The 14,091-nt window shown below is 54.0% G+C and overlaps 1 protein-coding gene across 1 annotated transcript in view; it reads left to right on the top strand.

Annotated features, from left to right (window-relative positions):
* PRIMA1 (proline rich membrane anchor 1) overlaps window positions 1-1,249 on the top strand; it is a 66,369-nt gene extending 65,120 nt beyond the window's left edge. The window contains exon 5 of the mRNA XM_043922395.1: window positions 485-1,249. Coding sequence (XP_043778330.1) covers window positions 485-587 — 103 coding nt within the window. The 3' untranslated portion in view covers window positions 588-1,249. The remainder of the gene's footprint in view (window positions 1-484) is intronic.
* The last annotated feature ends 12,842 nt before the right edge of the window (window positions 1,250-14,091 follow it).

The raw sequence follows: 14,091 nt of genomic DNA, 5'->3' as shown, positions 1-14,091 counted from the left end.
ATCCCCACCCCATCCACCGCCATGACCAGCAACAGCACTGCCACCGCCCACTTCATCACATTTTCCTCTTGCCTTTGACTTCCCAGAGATAAGACTATAAAGCCCAACCACAAGCACCTTGCCTCTTTTAACCCTCTGCACCCCAAATATTCGTCTTCATGTCTGTTTGCTCATATCAAAGAGATCAACCAAAGGCTGACCAGATAGCATACCAAGCTGAGCATACATCATGGTTTGTCCAGAACAGTTCCAAGTCACACCTATTTTCCCTGCTTTGTTATTCACTATGTCCGGTTGCTTGACACAGTATGTGGTCACCCTATAATATAAGACCACAAGGGCTAGCACCCCAAGGATGCTGACCTGGACCAGAGCCTGGTGGGGTAACTGGGAGGGTAAGATACACCCCCACCAGCAGCTGATAACTAATGGATGTCCCTGCCTCCCCCTCCTTTGCCTTCCCCACTCCTCCACCTGCCCCCAGGAAACCCCTGAGAAAAGAGGAGAACGGCACTGGCGTTGCTGAGTACCCTATGACTTCCTCGCAGAGCAGCAAAGGGGTGGATGCGAACAGCGCCGTGGTATGAGTCCGTAGGCCCTGGACTGCTGGCCAGAGGGACACCTTGGTGGCACTGGTGGATGCGGGAAAGCAGGTGGACACGAGCTGACACTGGGCTTCCCCAGGACTTCATCGCCTTGCAGGCTTCAAGCCTCCCAAAGGAGAAAGCCTCCTTTGCCTAGCCTCGCCCCTTGGTCAGCCCACGGCGTGGATGCTGTGGACACCAGGCTGAGCCAGGCTCACCGGCGGGCAGCCTCCAGGGTAGCGCCGCCATCTGAGGCCCCGTGTCTCTTCCTCCTCTTGTGTCTGATCCACGGACAGCCCCCCAGCTGGTGCCTAAAGCACACACCCTGAGAAGGCCGGGAGCCTGTCTGCCGGGGCGAAGAGGTGCCCCCGCCCCTTTCGCCTAAAGGAGACCTCCCCTCCCCACCAGGAAGCCCACCTGCTTCTTCCCTGACCACGCCGTTCCCGACAGAAGCCATGGGCGCAGCCACGAGACGTCCCCGTTCAAAGGTGCTCCCACCCATCTACCCGCCGCCCCGTCGTTGTCTCAGTCTTCAGGGCCTGCCTTCTCCCTCCCATCTCCATCACACCCAGGGCCCCTGGCTCCTGACTCCCCGCCACGGGGGGCTGTGCGCCCCGCCTGAGGAGTCCGGACTGAGCCGAGAAGCCCGGTCACACCCCCGGGGCCTGGGGCCCCGGAAGAACAGGGGCCACTACGCCTGTCCTCAGACTCACTCCCACATCTGACCCTCAGAGGAGCCGACGCTTCCCTGTGAGCCAGACCCTGCCGTCCCCCCGGCAGAGGCTACCCCCGTGCCAAACCCACCACCGGCGCTCCGGCCTGGACCCACCGGCCTGGCGCTGGGCCCCTGAGCGCTCCCTGAGGCCTGGTACTCAGACCCTCCCCGGAGAGCCCCCAGGCCTGCCGTCATCCCGAGGGAGCCCGCATGCTTCTATGGGCGCCTTGAATGTCCCCTGTGCTCTGAAGGTGCTGAGTCCTCCGGAGTGGTTGGTGGACGAAGGGAAGGAAAGGAGATGGGAAGAGAGGGAGCCTCCAGGCCTGGTGACCCCCATCTACTGGCCGAGTGACCCCCACCTGCCAGCCTGTTTCACCGGCGGCCAGTCACCCTGTGGGCACATCACTGGGGCCCCGGAGACAGCAGCCTTGCGGTTTTGCACTCCCGGAGGGCTGGGAGAACACTTCTGGGGCCCTGGTTCCCTCACCCTCCACGCACTTGCTGAGAGGAACCCGTCACAGCCAGGGGCTCCGCTCTCTGGCTATGTAGGGTCCGAGCTGGGGACCCTGCCTGCCTTCCGGACCACAAGTGTCAGTTGTTCTCTGGAGGGCGTTTGGGCCGCAGATGAGACTCTCACATCCAGGGGAGACTGACAGACTGAAAACCAATCCCCGTTTGGGCTGAACCTTCAAAATCCATCGTCCGGGAGCCCTGGTGCCCATGGAGGCATCTGTGTGCCGAGAGCAGGGCAGAAGGTGAACACGCCGTGACCTTGGCCCAGGTCCTGTCGCCAGGTCAGTGGGTGCAGGCTGAGGACAGGCCCCGGGCAGAGCGTCCCAGAAAGGCTCTTCCCCCCTCTCAGTGCTCCCCGAGTAAGGACTGGCTTCTGCTCTCCCTGTGTGCCTTAGCACGGGCCCCCTGTGGCCTTCCTCCCTGCCCCACCCAGTGGGTACTTGACAGTTTGTGCCCTCCACTTGCCAAGGATGCAGAGCTGAGTGACAAGCAGGCCAGAGGCTGTGGGCCCCTCAGCAGGACAGACCCCATCCCAGCGTGCTTTCCTCACTGCCTGTGGCTCCTGCTGATCCCCTGCCTGTCCCCTGAGCAGACACCCAGGCAGGACCCCAGCCCGACGCACACACTTTCCTGGTCCAGGAGTGATGGGAGAGCATCTGTGACCAGAGGGAAGAATCCTGGCTGAGTGGTCGTGGAGTCCTGGGCAGTCAGTCTGGGGGGACATCGAGGGAAGCAGGGCACACTCCAGCTTTTGCAAAAGCCCATTGATCCCACCTTCCCCAGCCTGGGCTTAAACCTGAGTGGCTCAGATTTTGCAATTAACTTAATCCTCCAGCCCCAGCCAGGCTCCCCATCAGGATCCCCAGAAAACCATCAGTCCTTCACTCCGGAGCCAGTATCCACTTCCCTGGGGACACACAGCCCAGGCTCCGTGAAAAGCTAACGTTTGCACATAAATCCCCCCAAATTGGGTTTGTCAAACCTCCCCTCACCCAGTTAGTGAAAACTAAGAAAAGACCCCAGTTTTTAAAAGAGAATTCACTTGAGAACAAACCCAGAACCGGCCATTTGGAAGACAGCCCTCACGGGTGCAGGGAGAGAGCCCCCCGTGGATTTTCAGCTTAAGCAACAGAAGATCCATAAAACCACCCAGCCTGGTATTTGAGCTTAAACTTAAATTTCAAGAATATATCTTCAGCCCTTAAACACGGACCAATCCTCAGGCTACTCTGAACCTTTGAGAACGACAGGCACATTCCTTTTCTGCATTTTCTCAAATAGATATTTTTCGACCGTCTCCTGTCAAGCCCAGCTTTAGAATGGCATATAGGATCTTCCAGAGGTTTCAGGTGTTCCTTAGATGCTTCTAAAGCAAGTTTTGGAAGAAAGACTAATAGCTGTAAAAATAGACATATATATTATATATAGTTATATATATTTAAAGAGATATCTATCTATATATATATATAATTACTGTACTCTCTGAATCTGTACAAAGTATGATTTCAACAGCCCAGGTAGTGTGCGATATCTAATGCATGAATGTAAATACCCTGAGACCTGCCTTCCTCACGGTTGCTAAGAGTGCACGGGAAGATGGCTCCTGTTCCCAGTTCTGTCTCAATGGACCAATACACACGTCGGCGCCCTCCTGTCCACCAACGAGCCTCTGATGTCGTCTCTGTGCTGAGATGTTTTGCAGGAAGCAGGACAGGCAGTGTGAGGGGTGGGCTACATGCTACTTACGAGGAAGAAAGCACCATGCCTTTTTATTTTCAATAAAAATATACTTATAAAGATGGCTGGCTGTTGTCATTTGTGGTGGGGGCTTGGCCGGGGGCAGAGTGGGAAGGAGAGGGCAGACAGTGCACAGGTGTGGTCCTCCCTTGAGGCTCTGCTACAGACCCGGGTACCTTGGACACCTGGCTGGTCTTGGTCCCTTGCCTGCCTGCTTTCTATATGGTTTCATCGTACTTCCCCGAGGTCGGCATTTATGGGGATTCCAAGGCACTCAGCTTTTCCCTCACCCCGGATCCAGCCACTTTGATCCTTGACTCAATCAAGAGGAGGCTGGTCAACCATCCTAGTTCACCTGGGACTGGGAGGTTTTCCTAAAACATCAAACCCTTGGTGCTGAAACTGGAAAAGCGCCAGGTGGATTGGACGAGCCAGTCACTCTCATTTGACAAGTCCTCGTGGGAATCATGGGGGGCAAGAACCCGCAGCCCACGCTGGAGGGGAGATGGCCGGAGCTGTGGCCAGGGGCGGGGCTCCTGCTACCCCCGGTCCGGACCTCGGCCCCCTCTGGTCTGCAGCGCCTCCTCACCCAGCAGCTCAGAGCGCTGTGGTGGCCTGCCCTGTGCCCCCAGGCAGATGGGTCCCAGCCCTGCAGGAGCAGTCCTCTTTCCCCGGGTTTTTGGAGGGAAGGGGTTTCTCTCTGATTGGCAGGGTGAGATGGAGAGAGACTGCAGCCTCATCGGTTTTATCTGAGGGCTGAGGCAACAGTTTGGAGACAGCCAAGGTCACGCAGACACAGACAGTGGGTGGGGCTGGGTTTGCACACAGACGCAAGTGCCTTCAGCACACAGCCGCCGGACATGACGGAGGGAATCCCAGCCCAGACTATCTCCCCACAGCTGGGATGCCGCAGGGCCCCATCACCTGGGTCCCCACGGCTTCAGAGTCAGCTCCACAGAGGCAATCGGGAGGGCTCTGTGTGCCCAGAGTTGGGGGGTCAGAGTGCTGTCCAACCCGACAGCTCAGGGGGATGTCGGCTCCGCACAGGGTCTCAGGAGGAAAGGGCCCATGTCTCAGGCACCTGGGATCAGGGCAGAGCGGGGAATCCATGGAGGTCCCCGCTGAGAGCCAGGAGGTCGTCATCTCAGTGGTACCCCCTGGAATTCCACGAGCTGTCATTTGCTGAAACCCAACACAGGTCCTGGCATACACTGGGCCCACAGTGGACAGTGGCCATCACTGCGATCATTGTCACTGCTGTTGTTAATAAAAAAACTGCCATCTAGGCCACAGCAAGAGCTCTTCTACCCGCTGGTGGCCCACTCGGGTACCCCCTGGTAGAGATCCGGTGGAACACTTCAGGCCTCGTCCCGATGGCCCTGAGCTCCAGCCTGGTAGAATTTGTGGGAGCAAAGCCCGAGGCCAAACAGGCAGGACGCAGGCGACACCAGGCCTGTGTGCGAGGCGCTGCCAACTCCTGCAGGTGCCCGGGCAGGGAGTGGAGGGTGGGGGTGGCAGCAGGAAGCAGGGCCAGCCTGGGAGAGGGGGCGGGGAGGGGCCGAGGACCGGGGCTGGGGAGCCGTCAGCACAGATAGGCAGAGTCCCCTGCCACGTCCCGTCTCCACTCACATCTCTGGGACTTGTTGCTGAGATTCCAGCTCGAGACCAACATGGCAAACAGCAGCATATGCTCTGCCCACCTGCCGGCTTCATGCCCACCCATGAGCCTCCCACCTCCTGCTTGGGGTCCCGCTGCTGCCACCCTGGTGTGAGACACAGTGGGATCCACAGGCCCCCCCAGAGGGCCCCCCGGAGGTGTGCTGGAATGACTGCCCCTGACCAAGGGGGAATGGCCATTCTTCCTTCTCTGCAATACCGCACTGAGACACACCGAGTGTGGCATCTCAGAAGACGGTTCGGTGAGCGGGAGTGACCAGTGGCACTTGATTCCAGGCGGTGGCCTCCCTAAGGCCTCATCCTGGGGCACACACACACACCCCGCCTGACTAGTGACCAGCCCCACTGGACACTCACTTTCCTCCTCCACTCTCCCCTGCCCCACCCCCCGCCCCCAGGCACTAAATGCCTTCAAGTTCCCCTACCCCTTTCACCCAATTTGTTGCTGCTGTTGTTGTTCAGACGCTAAGACATGTTTGGCTCTTTGCAACCCCATGGACTGTAGCATGCCAGGCTTCCTTGTCCTTCACTATCTCCGAGTTTGCTCAGACCCATGTCCATTGAGTGGGTGATGCCATCCAACCATCTCATCCTCTGTCGTCCCCTTCTCCTCCTGCTTTCAATCTTTCCAAGCATCAGGGTCTTTTAAAATAAGTCAGCTCTTCACAGCAGGTGGCCAAAATATTAGAGCTTCAGCTTTAGCATCAGTCCTTCCAATGAATATTCAGGGCTGATTTCTTTTAGGGTTGACTGGCTTGATCTCCTTGCTATCCAAGGAACTCTCAAGAGTCTTCTCCAGCACCACAATCCAAAAGCATCAATTCTTCAGTGCTCAGCCTTCTTTATGCTTCAACTCTCATATCCATACATGACTACTGGAAAAACCATAGCTATGACTATATGGACCTTTGTCAGCAAAGTGATGTCTTTGCTTTTAATATGCGATCTAGGTTTGCGGTAAAGAATCTGCCTGCAATACTGAACACCCGGGTTCCATCCCTGGGTTGAGGAGATCCCTTGGAGAAGGAAATGGCTACCTACTCCAGTGTTCTTGCCTAGAGAATTCGTGGACAGAGGAGGCTGGCAGCTACAGTCCATGGGGTCATAAAGAGTCGGACACAACTGAGAGATTAACACTTTCATCTTCACTAGGTTTGTCCTAACTTTCCTTCCGAGGAGCAAGTGATTTTAATTCCATGGCTATAGTCACCATCACAGTGATTTTGGAGCCCAAGAAAATAAAATCTGGTCACGGCTTCCACTTTTTTCCCTTCTATTTGCTTCAAGTGATGGGACTGAATGCCATGATCTTCGTTTTTTGCATGCTGAGTTTTAGGCCAGTTTTTTCACTCTCCTCTTTTACCCTCATCAAGAAGCTCTTTAGTTCCTGTTCACTCTCTGCCATTTAATACTGGCACCTGGACTCTAAGGATGCCCTCAACCCCGGAGAAGCACCCAGAGATAGGCCTGTACACAGGTGGTCCCTCCTCTCTCACTCTTCAAGGAGGTCTCGCCCCAGTCATGGGGGCCACAGACTTGGGAAGCCCCTCGACCAAAGGTGAGGCATCCTCACTAGGCCCCCGGGGAGTAGTGAGGGCTCCTGGAAAACAGAGAGGCCTGCAGGGCTTCCCAGAACAATGTGAATGGCAACCCTGGGCCGCCCGCCTCCTCTTGGCCGGAAGCACAGAGCCTGCTCCTCCCCCACTACGCCCGATCCAGGGCTCGCTGTGAGGAGCAGTGGCCCGAGGCTCCCTTGGAGCCTGACTGTGGGCCTCACTCTTGATGGCTCTCTGTGGGTGACCGGGTGGCATCAAGAGGGTCTTCCTGGGACGGCTGCTCAGGGACAGGAAGTAGAACTCTGCCCCCGTGAGCTTGCACTGGGCTCTCATCATTTAGCCCTCTGGTGGACACGGTCACCACTGACGAGGCTGCAAGGCGGTCATTCCGTCATCCCCTTGACAGAAGCCCCTGACCTTTGACCCCCCCCCCCCCCCAGTGCTCCTGCACGCATGCCACAGCCCCATGTCTTCAGGTTTCCTCAGGGGGGTTGGGGTCGTTTCCTATTGGCCAACCTCAGCCAGGGCCATCTGGGGCCAACAGAGAACGGTGAACCCCAAAAGGCAGGAGGTCCAGGCTTAATCTCTCTCCTCTTCAGAGCTGGCTGAGGGCAAGCGTGCTCCTTTGCCTTTGCCCTAGGCAAACACAAGCCACCCTTCCCAAAGGTCATGAGTGCGTACTGCCTGCCAGCTAAGAGGGGCCGTCAGGAAATCCTCCCACAGCAAAGAAGTGACTTGTTGTCTCCACCGTCAGAAACCAGGAGCAAGCACAAAATTTGGTTTGTTGATCTTCAAGTCCCCTCCTGACAACCCTTAATTTTTTCAAAAACGTCTTCCTTTTCAGACTCACCGATACGTGAAAATAACCCAATTATTTAAAGGGAGTCGGGCAGCCCCCCCAACCCCCTCCCCGCAAAGAAAGAGGCACTCTGATGGTGGGCATGCAGGTCAGGGGACGTCAGAGTACAGGGCACCACCCCCTTGACGTGAGCCCAGCCCAATATCTACCCAGAAAGACAAGGGGTCCAGAGGATGGTGGCCACATAGCCCACCACACAGATAGTCTCCAGTGAGTCTGCTCTGAACCTGTCCTCAAAGAGGACTGACAAGTAGGGGGCCCCTGTCCTGTGGAATTCCAGGGGGCTGGCTTCATCCCACTGATTTTTCACCTGGAGGTTTGCCCTCAACCTTTCAAGTGGGATATATTATCAGGGGTTCATATGTTCTCTGTGAGAACTTAATCTTCTATTTCATTTTTATGTCAAACTAAAAATAAGTGTAATAACCATGTCTGGATCCTAGGAATGAATACATGAGATTTCAGGCCCACAGTCGTGTTCACTGCCCGGCGATGACAAACAGCACAATTTTAGTTGTCGAGGGTGATGAGAAAAGACGCTAGCCGGGCGCCGTGGCCGGCTTGCCTCCCCCTGGCCGGGCCTCTCTGGGGAATCCCTCTCGTCTGTCTGCCACACCCTCTCAGGGAGCTCATCCTGTCCCACCTTCACCTCCCCTCAAATGCATACCATGCCCCCCCATCATCCCAGATCTGAGTGCACCTGACCGCACACTTGCTGTCCGGGGGCATCTTGTCAGACCCAGAAGGATTCCTGACTCTCGCCCATGATCTCTCTTCACCCCATGTCCTCACCTCCACACCTGGCCTCTTCCACCACCACTGTTTCTCTGCCCAAACCCTGACAATCAGCCTTTATTCCTCCTTACCTTTCAAATGGGACATGTCCTCAGGGATGAACATCTGCCAGTGGCCAATAAGCCAGCAGGTCTTCCCAGGTGGCGCTAATGGTAAAGAACCCACCTGCCAATGCAGGAGAAGAGACACAGTTTCAATCCCTGGGCCGGGAAGATGCCCTGGAGAAAGAAATGGCAACCCACTCCAGTTTTCTTGCCTGGAGAATCCCACTGACAGAGGAGCCTGGAGGGACCTTGTCCATAGGGTTGCAGAGTCAGACACGACTGAAGTGACTTAGCATGCATGCACGCACACAATAAGCAAGCAAGTCCTATCAACTTCGTCTCCAAAACACTTACATCCGTCTGCCTAATTCGGCCCCAACCGCCCCCATCCAAACCACCATCACTTCTTGCCTGGACCACAGAGAAAACCCTTGCCTGGGTGCTCTGCTTCTACCCTGCCGCCCTCTGGATCCTTCCCACAAAAGCCAGAAGGGTCCTTACAAAACATACCTCAGATCATACATGAGTTAAAATCCTGCCCCTGACATTTTTTACACTTAAAAACTGCACTCCTTACACTGGCTCACAAAGCCTCTGCTTCTCCTGTACCCACACCCCCTCACCCTCTCTCCCAGGCCCTCCTCCCCTCGGCTACCCTGTCCTCTCTGACCTCCTCACGTATGCCAGCCCCTTGCCATTTGAGGTATTTGCAGCCACTCTCTCTCCGGTTATCAGCTGTGGCTCTCTTCAACCACTCCTAGTCCTCTCTAAATGTCCCCTTAGTTTATTTTTAATATGGCGCATCTCACCAGCTAAGGTCTTCCCTGATAGCTGAGTTGGTAAAGAATCTGCCAACAATGTGGGAGACCTGGGTTCGATCCCTGGATTGGGAAGATCCCCTGGAGAAGGGACAGGCTAACCACTCCAGTATTGTGGCCTGGAGAATTCCATGGACTTGTATAGTCCATGGGGTTGCAAAGAGTTGAACACGACTGAGCGACTTTCACTTTTTTCACCAGCTAAGGACACTTGTTGATAAATGTATGCATCTCCTGTCTTTCCTCTCCCACATAAAGTAAGGAGTATGAAGACAGGGGCCTACTCTACTTTTGGGTCTTGAAAGTTAAAGTGGAAAAGTGGAAATGAAAGTCGCTCAGTCATGTTTGACTCTTTGTGACCCCATGGACTATACAGTCCATGGAATTCTCCAGGCCAGAATACTGGAGTGGGTAGCCGTTCCCATCTCCAGGGGATCTTCCCAACCCAGGGATCGAACCCAGGTCTCCTGCATGGCAGGCAGATTCTTTATCAGCTGAGCCACCAGGGAAGCCCTTTAGGGTCTTGAAGTGAAGTGAAGTTGCTCAGTCGTGTCCGACTCTTTGTGTTCCCATGGACTGTAGCCTACCAGGCTCCTCCATTCATGGAATTTTCCAGGCAAGAGTACTGGAGTGGGTTGCCATTTCCTTCTCCATTTGAGGGTCTTAGTCGTTGCCAAATCTCCAGACTCCCGAAGTGATTGGCACCAGAAATATTTGTAGAATTAATTAATTGATTATTTAATTGTGGGTTACACATTTAACACTGTCCACATAGCATCAAGAAGAGAATATAGCATTTTATTCCCCATAACTGTTCAGAGCATATTCCCACCTCATTGAGCATGGAAGGGAGCGGCTGAGGGGCTAGGAAAACTTGAATTTGCCAGCTGTTGGTGTCTGGGCCTCCTCCAGTTTCCCTGGTCTCTTTTGGATGACTCAGTCTCTTTGGGGTAGGTGCTCAGACTGAGAACTGCCTCCTCAGGCCTGTTCCCCTCCAGGAGGCACCCAGCTGGGTTCTGAGTGGGGGTCTGTGGTCTCTGGCGCGGGTAGAGTCAGGTTCAGATCACGTGTATCTTCGGGGTCCTGGCAGGTCTCATGGCCGGCCCGGGCTCCTTCCAGGACAGGTGACTGCAGGGCTATTTCTGGGCCCTTCCGGTCTGTGAGGGTGGCCACACCTCCCCCTGCCAGTGTCCACACTGCGGCAGGCTCCTTCTCCCGGCCACAGGTCTGCCCGTCTTCCTGCTCTCTCAGCCTAGCCACTGGGGCTCTGGAATCTGCACACTCAGGCAAGCCGGGAGAAGCTGCTGGAGGTGGGGTGCGGGCTTCTATTCACGGCTCCCCAACCCCACCCCAGGGCTGTAGGCCCTTCTCCTGGAGGCTGTGTGCCACCATGTCGTGGGTGCCCTGATACATTTCCGTCTGGGCACACCATTCTCACCCCAGAGAGGGAAGCTGCAGACAGGCCCCCCTGGCCTCCCAGCCCCGCCTTACATCTGTCTGCCTTTGGCTTCGGCCACCAGTCCACTAGGGTCCAGAAGAGGCAGACTCTCCGTTCCCTCCACCTGTGTGGTCTGAACCTCCTCCCACCCCACACCAGCCCCGGAGCTAGGCTGGGGAACACGGTTTCCTGGAGAAGAACAAAAGACATATCCATTTATTATTTTCAAAATATTATCCCCCTGACAAACACAAGGATGTGTTCACACCATACGAAGTCCAAATGACGAGGCAATGCACCATCTGGGCGAGGATTTCCCAGTTGCTCATTCAGACAGAGAAACGTGGGGAAGCCTTGAGTCACACATGCAGCCCAGCAGCGTAGGAATGCCGCATCCCAAAGAATGGAGCCAAATGCCCATTGCAAGCTGTGATTTCATTTCAGCAAAACACCAGCTGTCACACGACATTGCAGTTGGAAGAAATGGCTGCCTGAGTGTCAGCTGCTTAGCCCAGAGCCTGGCATTCCTAGGAGCCTGGCATTCCTAGGAGCCTGGATTTCCTAAGGTGATCGCCGTTAAGTTTAGCACTTCTTCCTGTTCTATGATTCCCTCTCTGTACTAAGTACTCGACAGACATCATTTCATTTACTCGTCACAAAAATGTCGGGAGAGGGGAATTACCATCTACATTTTGAGCTGATGAAACGCAGTCTTAGCCAGATGGAATGACTCGCTGGTGGTCAGAAAGCGGATGGTCGGGAACGTCCCTGATTGACCTGGCTGCAGAACCTGTCTGTGTTCCCCGCCATCCGCCCCCCAGCCCTTAGCCCCGCAGTGAGCTCTCTGAGCTGAAGGCTCTGGGCACACACCCTGCGGTCTGAACTTGGCCCGATCCGCCTCTTTGGAGCCCTCCCCCCGCCATGCCCGCCCCCGCCCCTGCACCCCCATCTGAGCAGCGGGATTGTCCTCACCTGGAGGGTTTCTGTCCTTCATGCCTGATTACTTGCTGGTTTCTTTCTTTCCCAAGTGGCCACTTGAAGGAGTGGAAATCAGGGCGTCTGCCAGGCAGCCCCAGGAGGCTCCCTCTCCACTGGCCGGAGGGCGGGGGCCTGTCTGGACTGCATGATTCAAAAGCCAGTTCTTCGTTCCACCAAATCCGTGGCTTCCGCCAATGTCCCGCGCACCCTTCAGAGATGAGCTGTTGCCAGGGGGCTCACCTTGGAGAGACCAGCCCTGACCTGGAATGAGGTCAAACTGACTGGTGGGGGTGTGTAGAGGCAGGGTGGCAGGCCATAGTCATGTAGATGGGGGCGTTGATGCTAGGGAGAAGTGGGCACCTGAGAGGCTGAAAGCATGGCCTCGAGTCCTGCTTGGCCACTGCCTTGCTGAGTGACACTGTGGCAATCCCATCCCCACGAAATGAGAGGGTCTGGCAACTTACAGGCCTGCAGGGTGGAGCAGGTGAATGAGTGACGCCCCAAGCCAGAGGCTACAGGGTGTTGGCCGAGAGGCTGTGGGGTCTTCCTGCTTGGGAGTCAGAGGAGAAATGGCAAGTTCAAGCTCATCGAAGAAAATATGCCGTGGGCCAAGTTTAACCAGCAGGCCGGTGAATTCTGGTCTATATAGTTCTAGGTTAACTTGGCGAATAGCAAAGGATCTACCTATCACTTACCTACCAGGATTATGTAGTAGAAAGAGCCACGTTTTTGGAGGCAAATATATCTGGATTCAAATTTTGCTCTGCCTTTTACTGAGTGACTCCCACAAATACTGTCTTTCCAGACCTCAGTTTCCTCATCTGTAATATGTAATAATAGAAATGCCTGCCTTACGCCATTGTCGAGAAGATTAAATGAGATTACTGTACCTAAAGGGCCTAACATGTAGTAAGCCGTCACAGAGGGTCCCTATGATTATTTGAATTAGGGGCATGTCTCCATAGGGCTGAGTGAACGCTTAACAGACCCCTAATCTAATCATCACAATCTGTAATTCATAAATTTTATTCTTTGTCATAAAACTATTAAGTGGGAAACTGTGATTTCATTTGTGAGCTACAATTCTTTCAAATGAATTCCCAAAGCAAAGGAGAAAATGCCTTTTCAGATGAAGTGACACGGGCTTGAGAGAAATTTATTATAGATGATTAATAATAAACAGAGACACTAACAAGACTGGGCTGCCTCAGAAGAAGCCCTCAGATTTGTATCCCCATGCTCTTGGCACATTTTAGCCAAAAGAGCCCAGACCCATAAAAAGCAGGGGCGGGGAGGGGGAAAGAGAAATTAACATTTACTGAATGAAGCTCTGACTTGAAGTCAGATGGCATTTTGGTCCTTATGTGACTACAGCCACCTGCAGTAGTGTGACTTGATGTATGCAGTGTGTATGTCGCATGACTTGATTATGTAATTATGTATGTAGTATGACTTGGATGAGTTATTTAACTTCTGGGCCTCCGTTGCCTTACCTGCAAACTGGGAATGATAATAACAGCTATCTCATGGGGAGGAAAGGGCTAAGAGGAGTAAAGATAATGTATGTGAAATGCTTAGGGCCTAGCTGATGCTCAATAAACGGTAATTTTTGTGGTCTCTCTGGAGTTCCCTTCACAAGAGGCTCACTGCTGTCAGTGAAAGGAACTGACTGACTGACCAGCCTTTTACTAGTAACCCTTTTTCTTCCAAAAGGTTCAACTCTCATAAAAACATAGCTTGGTTCTATTTCATTGTGTTCCAATTGCTCCCTTCATGCTCCTTAAGATCATTACTGTTAAAACACCCAATATACCCCAAATACATATTTGCACATTAATTCTATTAAAGAGGTATATTAAATGATCTACATTGTCCAATTAATGCCAGAAGCCCTTGAGTCCAAGCTCACGAAAGAGTCTGGTGCATAACACATCTTCTCCGAGCCAATCCAATCTGATTGGCCTATTGTTGCTTGGAAATGAAGAAAAGATGCTGCAATCCCTTGGCCTCAGATGAGACTCTTGGGGAAGAGAGTTGCTGAAAATATCCCATTGCAGGTGGAACGACACGCTTGTAAAGATGGTATACAATGAAGACTGGACATCCTTGGTTAATGAGTGCATTTCAGCTCCTGTGGGTCTTGTAGGTTTAGATTCAGAGGGACTGGCTGAAGGAAAACCCAAATGAGCCTGCAGTTGTGAGCTGTCCCCTCATGTGGTCTTCATAAGGTGGCACAGGTCTTCTTGGAGGTCCATAGTGTTTGGCACAGTCTCCCAACCACCACCTCAGTCCTCCACTCATTTGCACTTTCCATGGTAGACGGCTCCATTTTACAGATAAGGCAAAACAGAGGTCCAGAGAGGCTTAGTAACTCGTC

This window comes from Cervus elaphus, chromosome 13 (assembly GCF_910594005.1).
Source record: "Cervus elaphus chromosome 13, mCerEla1.1, whole genome shotgun sequence".
In the NCBI taxonomy this organism is placed as follows: domain Eukaryota; kingdom Metazoa; phylum Chordata; class Mammalia; order Artiodactyla; family Cervidae; genus Cervus; species Cervus elaphus.
The sequence above is the reverse complement of the archived record's forward strand: the minus strand, read 5'-3'. Positions and strand labels throughout refer to the sequence as shown.